The sequence below is a fragment of the Salvia hispanica genome, chromosome 4 (genome assembly GCF_029641045.1).
Source record: "Salvia hispanica isolate PSC_SH4W2 chromosome 4, Shi_PSC_v1, whole genome shotgun sequence".
Lineage (NCBI taxonomy): Eukaryota > Viridiplantae > Streptophyta > Magnoliopsida > Lamiales > Lamiaceae > Salvia > Salvia hispanica.
Window position 1 is genome coordinate 489,835 of NC_142695.1, and position 17,366 is coordinate 507,200.

The 17,366-nt window shown below is 34.0% G+C and overlaps 4 protein-coding genes across 11 annotated transcripts; 1 reads left to right on the plus strand and 3 right to left on the minus strand.

Annotated features, from left to right (window-relative positions):
* Nucleotides 1–706: 706 nt before the first annotated feature.
* Nucleotides 707–1,517, minus strand: LOC125199632 (pectinesterase inhibitor 10-like). Its single transcript, XM_048097586.2, has one exon. It carries the CDS (start codon nt 1,388–1,390, stop codon nt 839–841), a length of 552 nt encoding a protein of 183 aa, XP_047953543.1. The 5' UTR covers nt 1,391–1,517; the 3' UTR covers nt 707–838.
* A 553-nt stretch (nt 1,518–2,070) lies between these two features.
* LOC125192758 (uncharacterized) lies at nt 2,071–5,610 on the minus strand. Of its 5 annotated transcripts, XM_048090393.2 has the most exons (7): nt 5,117–5,610; nt 4,758–4,912; nt 3,529–3,711; nt 3,069–3,290; nt 2,714–2,830; nt 2,490–2,633; nt 2,071–2,336 (listed from the first exon to the last, which is right to left on the minus strand). In XM_048090393.2, the coding sequence occupies exons 2-7, from the start codon at nt 4,797–4,799 to the stop codon at nt 2,334–2,336; spliced, it is 711 nt and encodes a 236-aa protein (XP_047946350.1). In that variant the 5' UTR covers nt 4,800–4,912; nt 5,117–5,610; the 3' UTR covers nt 2,071–2,333. The 5 variants fall into 5 exon arrangements, with proteins under 5 accessions (XP_047946350.1, XP_047946351.1, XP_047946353.1 ...); XM_048090394.2 differs by lacking the exon at nt 3,529–3,711; XM_048090396.2 differs by lacking the exons at nt 3,529–3,711; nt 4,758–4,912 and adding an exon at nt 4,913–4,971.
* Nucleotides 5,611–5,825: 215 nt separating this feature from the next.
* On the minus strand, nt 5,826–8,110 carry LOC125193378 (uncharacterized). Of its 4 annotated transcripts, none has more exons than XM_089056324.1 (9): nt 7,933–8,110; nt 7,717–7,863; nt 7,531–7,628; nt 6,884–6,956; nt 6,742–6,802; nt 6,581–6,666; nt 6,407–6,496; nt 6,070–6,160; nt 5,826–5,993 (listed from the first exon to the last, which is right to left on the minus strand). In XM_089056324.1, exons 1-8 carry the CDS (start codon nt 8,029–8,031, stop codon nt 6,104–6,106), a joined length of 711 nt encoding a protein of 236 aa, XP_088912450.1. In that variant the 5' UTR covers nt 8,032–8,110; the 3' UTR covers nt 5,826–5,993; nt 6,070–6,103. The 4 variants fall into 4 exon arrangements, with proteins under 4 accessions (XP_088912450.1, XP_047947111.1, XP_088912449.1 ...); XM_048091154.2 differs by having other exon boundaries at nt 6,070–6,166; nt 7,933–8,108; XM_089056323.1 differs by having other exon boundaries at nt 5,826–6,160.
* Nucleotides 8,111–14,683: 6,573 nt separating this feature from the next.
* On the plus strand, nt 14,684–16,855 carry LOC125193033 (MYB-like transcription factor ODO1). The gene is made up of 2 exons (XM_048090737.2): nt 14,684–15,035; nt 15,980–16,855. Exons 1-2 carry the CDS (start codon nt 14,773–14,775, stop codon nt 16,455–16,457), a joined length of 741 nt encoding a protein of 246 aa, XP_047946694.1. The 5' UTR covers nt 14,684–14,772; the 3' UTR covers nt 16,458–16,855.
* Nucleotides 16,856–17,366: the final 511 nt, after the last annotated feature.

Here is a 17,366-nt window from a genome sequence, read left to right on the forward strand (position 1 = left end):
TTACATATATAAATATATCTAAGAAGGTTTTCTTATATTTCCGTTGAGTGTTGAGGAACATAAATAACACGGCTACTACTACTATTACTATAGTAGTACATTGCTTTAATTTATTTATTTTTTAAATAATTTGAGCTTTAATGCTATGGCTGGGTGAGATGGCAGAAACCTTTAGATGTGTAGCTGCTGCTGCATGAGCTTTAATTTGATTGGATGGATGAAATAGTTATCAATCAAAATATGGTATGATTATTTCGTAGATGTAGTGATGCAAATGTTTTAATAGTTACACTGATTAAAGCATGTATTAAACAAGGAACACAATTATTGGGTGTGTGCTGTGTGGTTGTCTTTGAATATCTATACTTTGTGTACCTAATAAATCCATTATTGAGTAGATAATACACACACTGTTTGCGGTGACCTAGTAACCGACACATCCAAACAAAACCATACCCACGCCAAGTATATATTTATTTCTATTTATACACATTTATGTAGTTCATATATTGCGGAATGAAAGAGAATACTATATGTTATAATACGAGATTAGGCGTGATTTCGTTAACTTTGATCGATTAATATTGTTTGTAGTGGTGGTTAATTGTGAATTTATGATACTAGCAATTTTAGTTAATACTCTGTAACACAAAGTTGTTCTATTCGAACCGACACATTTGTCTCTTCAATTAGGATCGAGTACTAATGTCACACCCAAATCAAAATCCAAATCCACATTTGAAACATAATAATACTACAAGTATTCAAACAACATTCTTGTAAAAGAATATACAGTACATGAGATGGAATACATATATTTGAATAGAATATACATTAATTAGAGAGAAGCATAATTATTGATGAAGGTTAGAGAAATACTCGTCAAACGCGCAACTGTGTAAACAAATCCTCTTGCCAAAACTTGTCTTCTTCCCACGGCCTTGAAATCATCCATGCAAGTATCATCATCCGTCAAAGCTGCACTTACCCATGTTTGGACATCATCCATTTGTCCGAAGAACTGACGACTCCCTTTTCGAGACTGATCCAGCCGTTTAATCGACTGGTGCAGCTCGTACACCGCATCTCCCACCATCTCCACACACTCGCTCGCCCGCCGCAGCTCTCTCAGCACCTTGGAAGTCGTCTGCGTGGCGTTGTACGTCGCGATGAGGGCCGTCATGGCTAGGAGCTTCGGGCTGCCCTTGATCTTCCCCGCGTGCTTGGTCAGAGCTTTGTTGCATAATCTTGGGTACAGCGTCGTTTTGCATGAGTTCGTCACGTATATGGAAGCCGGGTGCGCTGAGCACGATGTTGTCGGGATTGAATAGAAGACGCATAGAAATACAAGAATTAGATTTTTGTGAAGAAGAAGATGCGATGTCTTCATTGTTGATAAAACTATCTAGCTAGGAGTGTGAAGAAATGGATATTTTATTATCCAGGGATTTTGGCACTATATATACATGGTTATGTCTTCTTGTGAATATATTGACATTTGTTCTTTACCAACATGATAATAGTGTTTATCATATTCCTTGTTTAGTGTATATATACATACAAATATGATTGCGAGTAAAATCAAAGCAATGTCGTTATAATTCATTTAATTAATATCTACAAAATGGAGACAATGATTCAAGTATATTAATGAATAGCTTGAAGATATTATGCGTTATGATTGTGACATGTAAGGTTGAGAATTTTTAATAAGATGGGAGTGGTTATGATCTAAAATCGGATGAAGAATAGCCACGGTTAATTTATAATTAGCGTGGGACCAAGAATTGAATTCAATGAAAGCTATATATATAAGTTGCTGGTATATGTAATTAAGTCTATAATTGATAATCAAGTTTGTCGTATTATTTCTGATTATAACTTTGAGATAATTGGTTAATCAAACTTACACAAAATCACCCAACATCATGTACTCCATATAAATAGTAGTACTGATAGTTTTGGTCGGCTAGTCTTGTCCAAGATTACCATCCACTTTGACAATCAACTAGGAGTCTAGGACAAGATAAGCTTAAATGTGAATCAGTTCTACAATTTTGATTCAACATATGCAAGAAAGGGGGTGATCAGATCGATTCATTGATAGTATCTTAGATGAAAATGGACTGTAGTTGGGAAGGTTCTCTGTTTCTATTTTCAAACATCCATACCTATCAATATTTTCTAAAGCTAACCAAAGCAAGAAATGGGTTCCCGGAATTCACCAATAACACCTGGAGCTTAGCAATTCCCTGCAATGCACTTTTATAGGCAAGAAGGAAATGTCCTAACCCTATGCCCATATTCCTCAGAACAGTCGAATCAGCCAAGTCTCACTGCAACAAAAAGATCAACCGACGAATAAGGAATTAGATTCGTTAAGTCACCAGTTTATGTATTCCCTGTTTATACAGAATTCCCACAGCTAATATAGTTCAATTATGCCCAACAATGAAGAATGGCCTCAACTACTTTAAATACATGCACACCTGGATGCGTGATGTAGGTAACTTTGTGCTTAGATGCGCTAAGCCTCCATTTGCAATTCCACAATTGCCTTCACTATTTTCAAAGTCAATTGGATTAACTTTGTGCGGCATCATCGAGGATCCAATCTCCCCAGACTTAGTTATCTGCTTATAGTTGAGAATGCATCAATTTGGCTTCATGCAAGAGATGAATGATAAAGCTAACAACAGATTGCTGCTCTCACCTGCTTGAAGTAACCCAATGATATGTATCCCCATATATCTCTGTCAAAGTCCACTAAAATGTTGTTGAACAGGATAATAGAGTTGAAAACTCTAGCCATATAGTCATGAGATTCAATCTGTATTAGAAGGAGAATGAATGGTTTACTAGTTAAAGATTTTCATATAGAAAGTCCTTTTGTCTAGCTGAAAATAGAAAAACACAAGGGATATTGTAAAGTTTGTATCAGACATCATTATTTGATATGAACATTAAACAAATGGCTGGACTCCAAAGAACATAAATCAGATCATGTACATGAAACTGGAAATAACATGGAACAACTAAAATGATGAAATTATTATTCACTGATGTACCTGAGTTACATAAGGATTAAAACTTATTCCAAGAGATGTCAAATACTCCTCTGCAACTTGTGGCCAATTTACTTCAGGATATGCAACTAGATGAGCATTGTAGTTTCCAACAGCCCCAGCAAACTTCCCGAAAATTTCAATTTGCGACAGTATCTCACGTTCTCTACTGAGCCTATATTCAAAGCCTGCCATTTCCTTTCCTAATGTGGTGGGTGAAGCTGGCTAAGAAGCACAAAAACATCCCAAAGTGGAAAAATATGGTTAAGCTATTTTCCAAAGCCAGTGATACAATGAGGTAAACAAGCTTGATAATCATTCCGCGCTTTCCAGTCTAACTAATAACTATTGCATGTTAATGTATCACTATCTACCAATACACAATAGAAAACTAGACTGAGGAGCAATGGAGCATGATAATATTTGGAGTAAGTTAATTCGAATTTCTGCACCCAATTACAACCTGTCCATGAGTTCTAGATAGCCTGGACACAGAAGCAGTTGAAGTAGCAATGTCACACAAAGCTCTGATCAATTTATCCATAGAAAGTAGTATGACTTTATTGAGAGCATCTTTCAGCATCAACGCATGTGCCAGGTTGTTAATGTCCTCCGATGTGCAAGCAAAATGGAAAAATTCAAGCACCTAAATGAAATGGATTACTACTCCCTCCGTCCCATAAGAAAATGCACTCTTTCCTTTTTAGTCCATCCCATAAGATGTGCACTTTCTAATTTTAAAAGTCTTTTCTCTCTAATGAGGTGGGACCCATTTGCCACTAACAATACTTTAATTACTTTTTCTCTCTACCTCTCTCTCACTTTACTAATTTTACATTAAAACCTGTGCTGAACTCAAAGTGCATATTCTTTGGGGACGGAGGGAGTAGTACATAATAAGATGATTGTACACGGAGAAATATAAATCCTCTGAAATAAAACTTCCATAAAACTTCAACAGAACTCCATTCAACTCAGTTAAATAGCCTCCATAAAAATTTGAGTCTAAAGCTAGGCTCTTTAAACTGCTCCGATTTAAAAAAAAATCATGTGTCAGGAAAGATAGAAAGGGAGAGACCATTTCCTATATCTGAAATGAGTCCCAATTTCCAAATGGAAACTGCAGCTAATATTTCTTACACATAAGCCATCATTTTATTTCTTCTGAAAGCAAAGTAATTCCATCCGTGAAGTTGTAACAACCTAGATCTTTAATGTGTGGGACAGAAGAAGTAAATAAGATATGATTAAAAATTCTCCATCTACTCACAAGATCACCGTTTTTCAAGTGTTGGTCAAACAGAAAATGAAGTATTCACTTTAGTAATCCTTTTAGTTGACTATATAAACTAAAAACTTAAAAGGTTAAATGATTGTATTGATGTTCCAGGCATACATGAGTGTACAGGTATTTTTCTTCCTTCTCCTTACATTTCTATAAGACGGGACATAGAGTTCCAATTGACAGGCTCCAGCCATGCATATTTCATTGTCACACAAGCTAATTGACCTTGGCATTTAGGTCACATGCAAAATGCATGATCTAATGAACGCTATGCAAGAACCTAGATACAATTCATTCACCTTTTTACTACACCCAGTATAATTAGGTGTAGAACAATAAAATATTGATACAGGGATGACCAGTAAAATAAATACTACTAAATATAATTGTAAACCAGATATGTGTACCTCAACTATAACTCGATACTTTATAAGTCCAAATCCACTCATAAAAGGAGCCAAGTCCTTCACTTTGGGCCAATAACAGCCATCCAGTGGGCACAAAGCTGACAAACTCGAGAGCTCGAGATCAACATATAATTATCTCTAGACATCAAGTTTACCTGGAAAAAGACATCAACGTTTTATAGCTTTCAAGCCGGATTTTGGGACTTCTAAATTGCTGAAATAAAAGGTTGAATTTTCCAAAAAAAAAAAAAATCAGGAATATTTATGTGGAGACATAAGACAAGATAAGTTATGTCAACCTAATTAGTTAATTACAAGGGAAGAGAAAGAAAACCAGTCATGAATTGGAAAGCACTTACAAACTATCGAAGCATGAAAACTTCCGTTGAATGTCTCTTTTCCTCTATCATTATATCTCATATAGTCTCAGCATAAAATTCCAGTCACTCTAAGCATCTACACCACATATTTCTTTCCAAATGCCGATTAACAGCATATCTGAAACATGCCCTTCAATTATATAGATAATATCTTACAAAAGTAGTCATATGCCAACTCATGTTCACTCTTGTCTGAAACTGGTCATTTGTATGTTAGCTATCATATTTTGCAGAAATTAAAAATAAATAAGATACTATAGTGTGGAAATTGAGCAAATTACATTACCTTGGAAATGGAATCAGTGCTGAGTGCGGAAGAAAGCGTACGAGGTAAGATTTCCAGGTGTGATGTGGTTTTGATGGCTCAAGTAAGAGTTAGTGGTTTTGGTATTGAAGCACCTGACTCCGGCCCCTAACTCCATATAGGCGGTGGACGACAGCGGCAGTTGGGTGGCGCTTGGCGGCGATGGAGTCTGTAGAAAATGCTGTGAGTAATAATTTGCATTTCATTTTGAGTTTTGAGCATTTTAAACGATACTTCAAAAAAAAAAAAAAAAAAAAACTGGTTAAATGCTAGTTAATGGGTTTGGTTTTGATTTTGATTTAGCTGTATGATGTTTCAGTTTGGGCTTCAATTACAAATGGGCTGCATTGGGAATGGCCTTAGAATTGCTAACAAGCAAACTACTCACTCTCAAATAACTCTCTTTTTCCGGTCATGGAATAATACACAGTCTTGAATTTACATTTATCAAGAAAAATAAAACATTCCTGGGCACAAATACCACCAAAACTACTACGCCGTGGCTTTAAAGCGAATCCATGTCCAAGCTCTTTAATTTTGGTAAAATTATACCTACAGCAGAATGATCAACACTTGATATCTTGAATTTGGGAATCAGTAGCTCTGCACATGTGTAAATAAACCATACATAGTTATATTTGGTACATCATCCTTCTCACTAATCAGACAGTGATATACTTGAGCATCGCCCCACGAATCTTTTCCATGTATTCCGCAACCTGTTTCTGCATCATCAAGTTTAGGTGATAAAATAGTACCATCCGAACGTTAAACAGGGTAATGACAGATTGGTTTCCATATCCATCATACTACACATTGTGTTATTTATCTTCAATCAACTTGAATAAATCATGGAATGATTTGAACAGTTTTATGGATTTCACGTCAAACGGTAGAACCAAGAACAACCCTCTATATGTACAAAATAGAGCCAAGAGCAATTCAAAATGAATTATCTTTCTCACCTGGTTACCCTGATATGCACTTGCGATGTTTTGATCAAGGAGTGTCAATAAGGATCTATTCAATGCGTTTTCCCCAACCAAGTCCAAGAGCTGCATCATGTAAGAAGAAGCTGTCAGTGATCTAAAGGGAACAAGAAACATATTCTGAGAGAAGAGAGCTAATAAGTAGCATACAGTCGCCTTGATATCAGTCGATTGTAAAAGTCTCATCAAATTCTGCCTTGCTGCTGTGAGTTCAGCTTGCATTTTATCATATGCTTCTGTAGGAGAATAGCGAGTTTGATAAAAAAAAATGACAAAGAAATTTCTTTCGCAAACTATTTACTACTCCTAACTTGTGGCTTCCTCCAGGGCTTTTTGCAGCGTCTCTAACTCAAGTACTCTGTCTTCCACATCCTACAAACAAAACCAGTTAATAGGTGTTTAGCGCTTCTCCTTATTTGTAAAGGGGGTAACGGGGCACAGGAGTAGACAAACCTGAGTCTTAGACACAGAAAATTTGAGTTTCCCCAGTTCTAGTTTCAGGTGTGAGAAAAATTCGTCGTTCAATCTACATTTTGGTATCACCATACCATGAAAAGTTTATCAGAGAAAAAACAGCCCAATGCATGAATTATTTTCTCGCTCACGCCCAACAGTTGAAGCAGATTCTTTTAAGCGCACAGTTGATTCTAACCAAACAACAAGTTTGGGCCGAATGCCAAACTAGCTAATTTAAACGTATAAAAGCATAACAAGAAGAGGAATTTTGGGTGACATTTATTAAATGCTTTGTGTAACATAACAAATTGAACATGTCTCTTGCTTGTTTCAGTTTCACACCGGAACTATAAAACACTTGCTCTAACATTTGCAACATTTAAACTTCTTTTGCGTTATCACCATTGTTTTATCTTGTAGTACATCTTACTTTTACTAATTCAACATAGAAAAACCTCACGCCTCTATCCCATATGGTTGATTTATCATGATAAGATAGCATATTATCGTTGAATGACACATATAACAACGCATATCAGCATATGTATGAGTTTACTAATCAAGAACATAGAGATAACAAGGTACACTAATCAATAGTTGTTGTCATGAAAAATGAGAGACGTGGTAAAAATCAAGAAATGTACCGAGGCCTCAATCTGGAAATCTCAAATTCGATCTCCTGAGCTTCAGTATCTAGAAAATACTCAACCAACTCCTCTACAGTATCCGGTATCACCCGAGACTAATGAAAACACCAAAAACATACGTGGTGGAGTATATCAGAATCGAAAAGACAGGCTATAAAATAGTACCCGCTACAAAGGCTTTACCTCGCGAAGTTTTCTCATGCGATCTTTCTCTTCTCGGACTTGGCGTTCAAATGCTTCTCTGGCCTCAGAATCCTTCTCGAGTTTTCGCTTGAATTCAATTCTCGCTATGTGTCCCGGCCGCGGAGCTCCGAGAATGCCTTCCGGGTCCTGCCTTTCATAAAACCCGTTTCAAAGAGACAATACAACAAACAGTTGGGGATGGTGTTTAGTGTTTACCCATCCTATGCACCGAATTGTAGCTCGTTGATTTCTGCCTTTCGTCCATCTTGAGATTGAGAAGGGAACTGCACAGCTGAAGCCAAGAGAGGAGGCCATGTCCGGCCTTTGTTTGAGCTCAAATTTGTTGATTACTTTATCTCTTTCATTAAGTGTTTTACTGGATATGGCTAACGCTATCCATTCTAGCCATGCGGACTCATGATTTACTTAACACTTTTTAATTTCTTTAAAAATAATTTTATTCAACAAAACAAGTGGAGTCCAAGCTAACTTAAAATTGATTAATCAAAACCAAATTAATGCCTAAATCATACCCGACTGCCATCAAGTATTAAGAAATGGAATTACACATTACAAAATTTAGAAGGTGATAGGAGTTTAGTTCATTTGAATCAATAACTACTCATTTATAATCATCCTAAAAAATCAAAGTATTATACTCATTCTTCCACTATTAGAAATCTCATTTTTGGCAGTATAGATTTTAAGAAAAAATGACAGAAAAATTAGTGAAATATGAGTCACACTTGTATATATTAGTTTTAAATAAATATGATTGAAGTGCGTTAGTGAAATGTAAGACCTATTATCATTTTATAGTAATAATGAACTGAGATTCTTATTTGCCGGACTAAAATTAAAAAATGTAACTCATATTCACTGACGGAGGAAGCATAAATTAAGCATGTGGTGCATTATTTTATATTTAGAATTTTACATGTTAGCGTTTGTTAATTAGTATTCCCTCCATTCGATAATAGATGTCACATTTGGGAAATAGAAAGTTGTTTTTGAACAAAAGAAATAACTTCTTCTAAAATCTCGTGTCATTCCTCAAACGACTAAAAAATCCCATTCGTGATTATATTAAACGTTAGGATCATCTGACGCTATTTTTTTTGTTAGGGGTATATAAGTGTTCCAACCAAATATATTAGATACTAATGAGTCCATTCACTCACCTAAATATTACTGCCGTCAATCGTTTTCTAATTTCTACAAAATTAATACTAGTATCCAATACATTAGATATAATATAAAAGCTATTGTACAATATTTTCTTTTTTCCTTTTCTGATTTTAGATGAAGTGTCTCTTTAAGCAGTGTTACTGCAGATGGTGCTTAAGCCATAATGGCGTAATGTTGCCTTAATTAAACCTTTGGAACTACGAGTCTTTGGAATGAGACTTTTCTTATGAATGGGGATTAACATAATGACTTCGCAATTATAAAACTGCTTAGTCAATTAAATAATATTATATGTGTTTTCTTTAGTGTTACTTTTATCTGCAGCAAGTGCAATAATTGCGAAAATTTATCGCGATTGAATTTACACCATTGAGTTATATTAGTGCATTTGTGCTAAATTTTTTTTATCTATATTACTTAATTAATATATCTAACTGTAAAACGTTTTAGATGGCATAATAAGTCAGATTTGGTTAGTAAAGAGATCTACCCATGTTTGAATTATTTAGTTATTAATTATTGACTAGAATTTTATGTTGTTCTATAGAGTTTATAAATAATAAATCATTGTGGTGCATTATCCCAAAAAAGTGATACTACTATGTTTTGCGGACGATTATATGTACTATTAGCTCAAATTGCTAATATTATACTCCTAGCTAGCTTCAATAATTAGAGTTAAATATGTAGAATTAATGTCTCACAAAAAATCTTGCCATGTTAACAATTCGCACCAAAAAATTGACCCATATTAGATTTGATTCAACTTGATATAAAAATAATACTCCTAGTTACTTACATTGGGTCGGATTAGTGTATATATCCTAATTATTATTAAGTATAAAATATTGCAACTCACAGAAGAACATAATAAAATGGATAAGGAGATTGCGTAAACAATTACGACTAACTATGAAACAACAACTTGAGTCAATTACAACAATCAACTTCCTAATAACTCGAAAAAAGAACATTTTCTCGACATTAATTTCTGACGGGAGTCAATTTAAAGACTTTAATGTTTTGAAGATTCGACTCATATCTTAGACGAGATGTCATTAGTTAAATATTACAACGACAATTACATTTGTCTTGTGAGAAGAGAATGTGAATTGTAAAATTGAACTAGCTAGTTTCGGACCATGGTCACACTTGTGATTATGAATTTTCAACCATAGCCATGTGTTAGATTAATGAATTAAGTGGCACTTCATTTCAATTGGTTTCTTGTCTCCCTACATCTATATTTCTTGAAGTCGACTTCTGGTTATATTTTTATATAAGATCATTGATTTTATATAATTCTCTTAATTACTGTATTAATTACTTGAATCCTTCCTAGCTATATATGATTAGTTGATTGCAATTCAAGCTTTCTCTTTAATTCAAGATCCTAACTCCTAAGTGACATTTTGTGGATTTCATTTCTCATTTTTTGAAATAATATCAGATTGAAAAAGTTAAAAATATGTAAAGACAAAATTGCCCAGCAGTCCAAAATGGCATTTTTGGATGGAAAATAGCCAAAATGACCAATTTCGAAATAAACTCTTAGTCCAAGGATGTCTGATTTTATTTTTAAAGTCCAGAGATTATGGACGAGATAAACTCATAGTCCATAGACCGTTTTTGTAATTCACTCTTATTTTAGATATATATTTATAGAAGTATAACACTAGTACATTGAAACTTTGGCAATTAGTGTACTTGTGAATAAGGTGAAGTGTCACAGTAATAGTAAGGAGTTTTTCACGTGGTAAGATTCTCAAATGAAAAAGTGAGACAATTTCATTTCTTTTAGAGTGAAAAGAGACATTTTCATGATGGTAATTACGATAGTCAAATTGATTGCTTCACGGAGGAATAGTTGGGCAGTAATATTGGTGATCTCGATTTTCATCAACTAAACTATAAATCCAATTTGTTTAGGTTTGCTATATCAAATTAGAATGCAATAATCTATGTTTGTTTCGGGAAAGTCTTTAATTAGCACGATATTTGATTTGCAAATATTTCGTATTTTTTTGTAGAACCGCAATTGAGTTATTCAATTTTAGATATTTGTTACAAAGTTAATAGAGTGTATTTAGGAGTAATAGGGTGAATGGGTACATATATATTTCGGCGAACGATAGCTTCGGCCAAATATATTAAACCAATTTTTGTCTTGCGCATTTAAAATAGTTTTTCTTTTGTTTTAATTCAAATTTCGTGACTAAGATTGATTCGATCACATTGACGGCCACCTCAAATTTACAACTTGCATATATTTTTTCACTCTTTTTCATAGGAGTAAAATACTCTGGACCATATCACGTAATCACGAGCATCAGTTCCACGTCAGATGAATGAGAGAAGTTGAAAGTTATATATAAGTATTATCCAATTCTAATTACGTTTGAGATCTTTTGGGAGAAATTCAAAAACAAATAACTGCGGCGAACTCGACCCAATGGAAAGTACTATCAAATTAACGTGGGATCGATGGTCCTAGCAAGTAGTATCAGAGCCAATGTGGCTTGGGTCGGGTCCTGGATGACCCATGTTCGAGTTGGTTCCAGGATGACTCAAGTTCAAGTAGGCTTGTAATATCACGATGTGTCAACTGCATTCCTAATGTAGTTTCAGATTATAAACACATCTTTCAGAAGTGACCATAAACAAATCCGTGTAACCGGACTTAATCCATATGACAATATCAAACTAATATACAATCGATAAGACTAGTTTAATTTGAATGACTTAGATGGACATGAATAGAGTTTATGATTATGTTTAGAGCATATAAACTTATCTTTTTAGTTAGAAATGCTAAATACTAGCATGAATTAGTATATGACATATTTTCATACCTGAAGTTATTTCTAAGGTCTATTAAAAATTATAACTTGCAAAATCCATCTAAATTATTTTTTCTTTACATAACTAGCAAAGTAAACAAGCTCTAGCATACAATTTACTTACAACTCTCATCGGAATCAACGCTAGTATACGCCAAATCATAGTTTACCAAACAAATTATGAAGATTAGACAATAAACAGAAATTTGATACGTGGTTGTACAAGAAGCTCTTATTGTAGGGGAATTGCTGGCTAAATAGCATCTGTAAATTGTAATGGTGACACGTACGTTAATTTAGTATATACTATAAATATTTGTCAGTTTTTCTATCCTTATGGAGAAAGTATGTTTTTAGATGCATGCATGTACAGGTCATACGTGTTCTATATAACCGATGATGATTGTTAATTTGTTATTAGTATTTCGGGACTCAAAATAGGAGACATCGTATTATTTATTAATTACCTTACTTAATTCCATGACGACTTTGGTTCGTGTCGCATTTCTAAAATATGGGTTGCCTAAAACCAGACATGTTTCAACTTTCATGTGGCGGCTATGGATAAATTGCAATAATACAACTGATTGATTCTTTATAATATAAGTCTACATATATATATATTTTTATTTCTTTGTAGGATTTTAAATCAAATTCGATCGTTGAACATTATATTGTCAAAATTGTTATTTTGATATGTAAAATTATTTATCAAAAATATGTACTACTATATATACATCTACTCTAAAACAAATTATTCATCATAAGAATTAATATTTATGGTTTATTCCAAAACTCGTCATAGGGTTAGATTAATAAAGAAGTGCTCATCAAAATTTCAAATTATATCGTACCGAAAAATAACTACTCTTATCCTTAGTATTTTTGCATTGCTTGTTATTTTGTTTTGCCTTAGTATTCTTGCATTGCTTGTTATTTTTCCTTAGTAGTGTGTCTCACCACGACACCACCTTATATCAGCTAGTCCGCTCGCTCGCCACCTCTCCTCAAGTATGATGCATTGTCTTAATCTTAGACATCGGTCTAACAAATTGGCTAAATTCTTGTCGTTTTAAAATTTCCTAGTACAGCTACTCACTAATGTGGGATAAAACACATTTAAATTTTCAATAATTGCATATTCTGTCATGTGTTGTCCTTGTTGTTTGTAACTTCTTTTTAGCTTGGGGTAGTTGTAAGATCACTATTCTTTCTCATGAAAACTAGTAATTGATTTAATTTTGAGCATTTCTTTATATAGAAAAACACTATTAGTATAAAAAAACCATTGAGAATAACTTAATCAAAGTTTCTTGGTAAGATAATCTTACATCAGGCTCACAAAATATCTAAAATTTTATAGTATTATTTCTCACCTAATTAAAGTTTATAGTAAGAAGTGTTTCAATTTTCAAACTAGACGTCCAAGTTGAACAATGAGACCCTCAAGTCAAAAAACCAAAGTGTTGGATTTACTACCTGCCCCAACTGATATTCGTGGCTAAGATAGCCTTAACTATATAATATTACACATTATTATATATAAATACATGCAAATACAGTGCAAATTGAGTAAGCTCTGAGAAGACGACACGTAAAATTATCGGCTAACAATAATATTTTTAAAAAAAAAGAAACCCGCAAAGATGTACCTATTTATTGAACAAAATCAAATGAATCACTCAGATTGATCCAACTTGCAGATAATAATACATTTACCAACAAATCGGATAATGTTAAATTTTGAAGTTATTTTATTTGCTTTGGAACTATCTAGAATTTCTTATTTAAGACATCTCATGCAACGTCGTTGATTCAATGCATAGTACTCCTTACTCTCTCCATCCCGTCATAATATAAGCGATGCATTTCTTTTCACAAGTATTAAGAAAATAGTGTTGAAAGACTTAAATTTAAAAAAATTTAAAATATAAAAGAGAACAAAATAGAAGAACGAAAAAAAATAAAGTATAAGAGAAAATATATAATAAAACAGAGTAAGTATGCTATATTTTGAAAAAAAGAAACTGTCTCTTTATTAGGTGGGATATCCTGAAAGAGAATACGAATCAATTAGGAATGGACGGAGTATTAATTTTAAGGCCTTTGTCATAAGAAATATTTCTGCCTCTATTTTAAGATTTTACTATTTTGTGGAGTAAAATATTGGAGTAAGTAATTAACAAACTAAATCCGTATAAGTACTACTTACTCTATGTTTTAAATATAAACTGGCTAAAACTTTAAAAGAATATTTAAACATTAAACATATAAACATAAAACATGGAGTACTACATTGTAGCTTGTCTTTATTATAACTCAACTTGGAGTTAAAAGTACGTATGTTTCAACGTATGATTCAATGTCTTCAGAGATAGAAATTACACCTGTCAAATGATCTTGAATTTAACTGCCAAATTAAATACGACTACTACTCCACTTAATTATATTTCTTTACGTTGCTAGTCTTGACGTACATATATACTGTAAAACAAAACAAACACTAGCAAGATTCTGGAATTAATTTCATACTATGTTAAACTCTTGAATTAATTTTTAAGAAAGTAGTAGAGAAATGATAAATTATTATTATGATTAGTAGATATGAATGAAAACACACATAGTGATTAGTGAACATAGATAGTAGTAGTACTATACCACAACGTAAACGTGGTGATGACGAAAATGGTGATGTTATGGTTGAGTAAGATTGCATTCACAGAATACCACTCTCTGTAGCAAAACATGAAAAAGAAATTAATCATTATTTTCAGGTTTGATTTTGGTTTGTAGCTTTGTCTTGGGGTCACCCCCATCATTCCCTATCTGGAGTCGATACCACCAGAACAGGCTTTGTAGTTCATCAGTTCCTTTCAAAAAACCAATGCTGGGCCCACACACACAGCACATAGTATTATATATAGGTGGGTAAGAGAGGACTTTTGAGTGAGTTCCTGGCCTTGTTTAATCATTCAAAACATCATATACACATATCTAATCATATGCAAGATTAACTTGTGTTAGGTAGATGGGTCGGCAGCCGTGTTGTGACAAGCTCGGGGTGAAGAAGGGCCCGTGGACGGCCGAGGAAGACAAGAAGCTCATTAACTTCATCCTCACCAATGGCCAATGCTGTTGGCGGGCCGTCCCCAAACTGGCCGGCCTTCGCCGCTGCGGGAAGAGCTGCCGCCTCCGCTGGACCAACTACCTCCGCCCCGACTTGAAGCGGGGCCTCCTCAACCAGGCCGAGGAGCAGTTGGTCATTGATCTTCATGCACGCCTTGGCAATAGGTTCGCTTTCTTTTTTTCTAAAAAAAAGCTCAGGTTTTTAATTTTAAACACTATCATTAGATCAACATACATTCCATTACTACTACTACTTGTTTTTTTTCTATATAATGGGATTTTTAATTAAGGAAGTACAAATTAATGTTAATATGCAGGTTGTCGTGTAAATTAAATTTCTTTTTTCTCTGTTTGGTTTTCACGTGATGTAGCTTCAAAGTGTAAAAATAGTTAGTATAGCATATTATATTCTATATTATATTTTTGACATATTTAATAAGTTAAATACTAGTGAATTATCATCAATGATTACACTCCCCAAGTCCCACTCAAGACTGTGTCAAGTAAATTAATTAGTTGCTCTTCCTTCGCCAACACATATTGTGTTGGCCACATTTAAGCACTCAACTTAAACCCACTTTTTAATTAATTGGTTTCTAACTTTTCGATTCATTGATTATCTTATCTTTTTTAGATGGGGGTCATTAAATTAAATAATTAATTTCATATATTAGTGCAACAGTATAAAAAGTGGGATACAGTATATCGTCTTACTACTTTTTGAGCTCCAACACATTATTGCTCTCTTTCCAATTGTACTTCTAAGGAGTATTTATTTTGAGCGATAAAAGGCTTCTGATTGGTAAAAAATAATACTAGCGTCCTTCTTTTTATTACTCTTTTTTCTCATAATGATAATATTTGGTTATTTACACCTTTTGCCCACCTCCGAGTTTTTAATTATATACAAGATCGCATATCTTTCGTAAGCTTTATACTATTTCTTTTTCTTTATTTTTCATGTCACCAAACTACCAAATGATATTAATATTCCTCCCAAAAAATGTAGCTAATCATCACAAACTTTCTTTACATATATACACTAAAAATCATGCGACCCTATTTATCATTCTAACTTTGATTTGTCTGTACTATTTAAAATCAAACAGGTGGTCTAAAATAGCATCAAAATTGCCAGGAAGAACCGACAACGAGATCAAGAATCATTGGAACACCCACATTAAAAAGAAGCTTATAAAAATGGGGATCGATCCTGTCACGCACGAACCCCTCAACAATGTAGAAAAGGACCCAAAAAAATCCCAATCCGAACAAACGGAGGAGAAGCACCCGCAGCCGGAAGCTGCGGACGCCCCTTTCGCCTCCTCCTCCCCGGCCGACCAAAACAGCTCATCGGACGACAACAACTTGTACGAAAACGACCCCTTGATTAGCTGCCTATTCCGGGATGATCCTCTACAGATGGATTTCCCGTGGGAGTTTCCATCATCAGAGGAGGGCCTCGCGGCCTCATCGTGGGACCCGAGTTGCCAATGGCTGCTCGATTGCCAGGACTTTGGGGTCCACGACTTTGGCTTCGAATGCTTCAATGATTTTGGAGTTGGGGCCAATAGAGAACGGGAATAATCATTAATAAAAATTAATTTCGCCTTCGTATATACCTAGCTAGAGAGGATGGAAATGAAAAATATCACGATTTGAGCTCACGTATCACGTTACTAAGTAACATGTGTGTGGCTCGAATCGATAGTAATTAGTTTTTGTGTATATGGTGATGGGATATGAAAGTGAAACCTTTCTTGTGATTAGGTTTCCCACCAACCAAGATTTACAGGGAATTATCAAATTCTAAATGTTTTTTAAATGGGGTTGCTGGGAGAAGTAGTTAGACTTTTGTGCCACGTACCAAGGGTGGGGCAATATTGATTAGGGTCAAACGTGACAAAATGTACATGTAAATATGAAGCCTTTTGTGAATTATGTACGGATCCTTTCAATAATAAGAAAGCTATATTTTTAGTATAGTTTTGTAGTTACTTTAATTGCATAAAATGACTTAGTTTCTATTTTAATTTAATACTAAGTTATTAGCAGGAATAGGATTTTTTCACTTGAACACCTAAGTTTATTAAGTACCGTGAAATGGGACATGATTAACTGTTGCTTTGAAACTAATGAAACTGAAAGAGTTCCAAAGTTTGAAAACAAAACTAGTGATGTGCTGGGTTGTGATCTTGTCTTCGATGATTTTTTTTTTTTGTGTCCAAAATTCGAAAACAAATCATACACTACTACTATTTCTTTCGATTTTCTTCATGGAGTTGGTATGGTTAGCTGTGGGATAGATATACCGCTTTAAATCCATTAACGTTATTAATGTCATAATATCCAACCAATCATATTATTACAAGTAGAGAAGTATTTTCATACAAATTTTAACGTACCAATAAAATCGTTACTCTTGAAAGAAAATGAATTAAGAATAGTTTAATGTTCCATCCGTCCAAAAAATAGGTCATTTTTACTATTTTAGCG

Coding starts and splice junctions, on each gene's coding strand:
- LOC125199632 (XM_048097586.2), bottom strand. CDS start 1,390: ATGAAGACATCGCATCTTCTTCTTCACAAAAATCTAATTCTTGTATTT.
- LOC125192758 (XM_048090393.2), bottom strand. CDS start 4,799: ATGAGTGGATTTGGACTTATAAAGTATCGAGTTATAGTTGAG. Junction 3,712..4,757: donor AGTATCGAGTTATAGTTGAG/GTACACATATCT, acceptor CATTTCATTTAG/GTGCTTGAATTTTTCCATTT. Junction 3,291..3,528: donor TATCTAGAACTCATGGACAG/GTTGTAATTGGG, acceptor TGTGCTTCTTAG/CCAGCTTCACCCACCACATT.
- LOC125193378 (XM_048091154.2), bottom strand. CDS start 8,031: ATGGCCTCCTCTCTTGGCTTCAGCTGTGCAGTTCCCTTCTCAATCTCA. Junction 7,864..7,932: donor CAATTCGGTGCATAGGATGG/GTAAACACTAAA, acceptor TATGAAAGGCAG/GACCCGGAAGGCATTCTCGG. Junction 7,629..7,716: donor GCATGAGAAAACTTCGCGAG/GTAAAGCCTTTG, acceptor TGTTTTCATTAG/TCTCGGGTGATACCGGATAC.
- LOC125193033 (XM_048090737.2), top strand. CDS start 14,773: ATGGGTCGGCAGCCGTGTTGTGACAAGCTCGGGGTGAAGAAGGGCCCG. Junction 15,036..15,979: donor CATGCACGCCTTGGCAATAG/GTTCGCTTTCTT, acceptor AAAATCAAACAG/GTGGTCTAAAATAGCATCAA.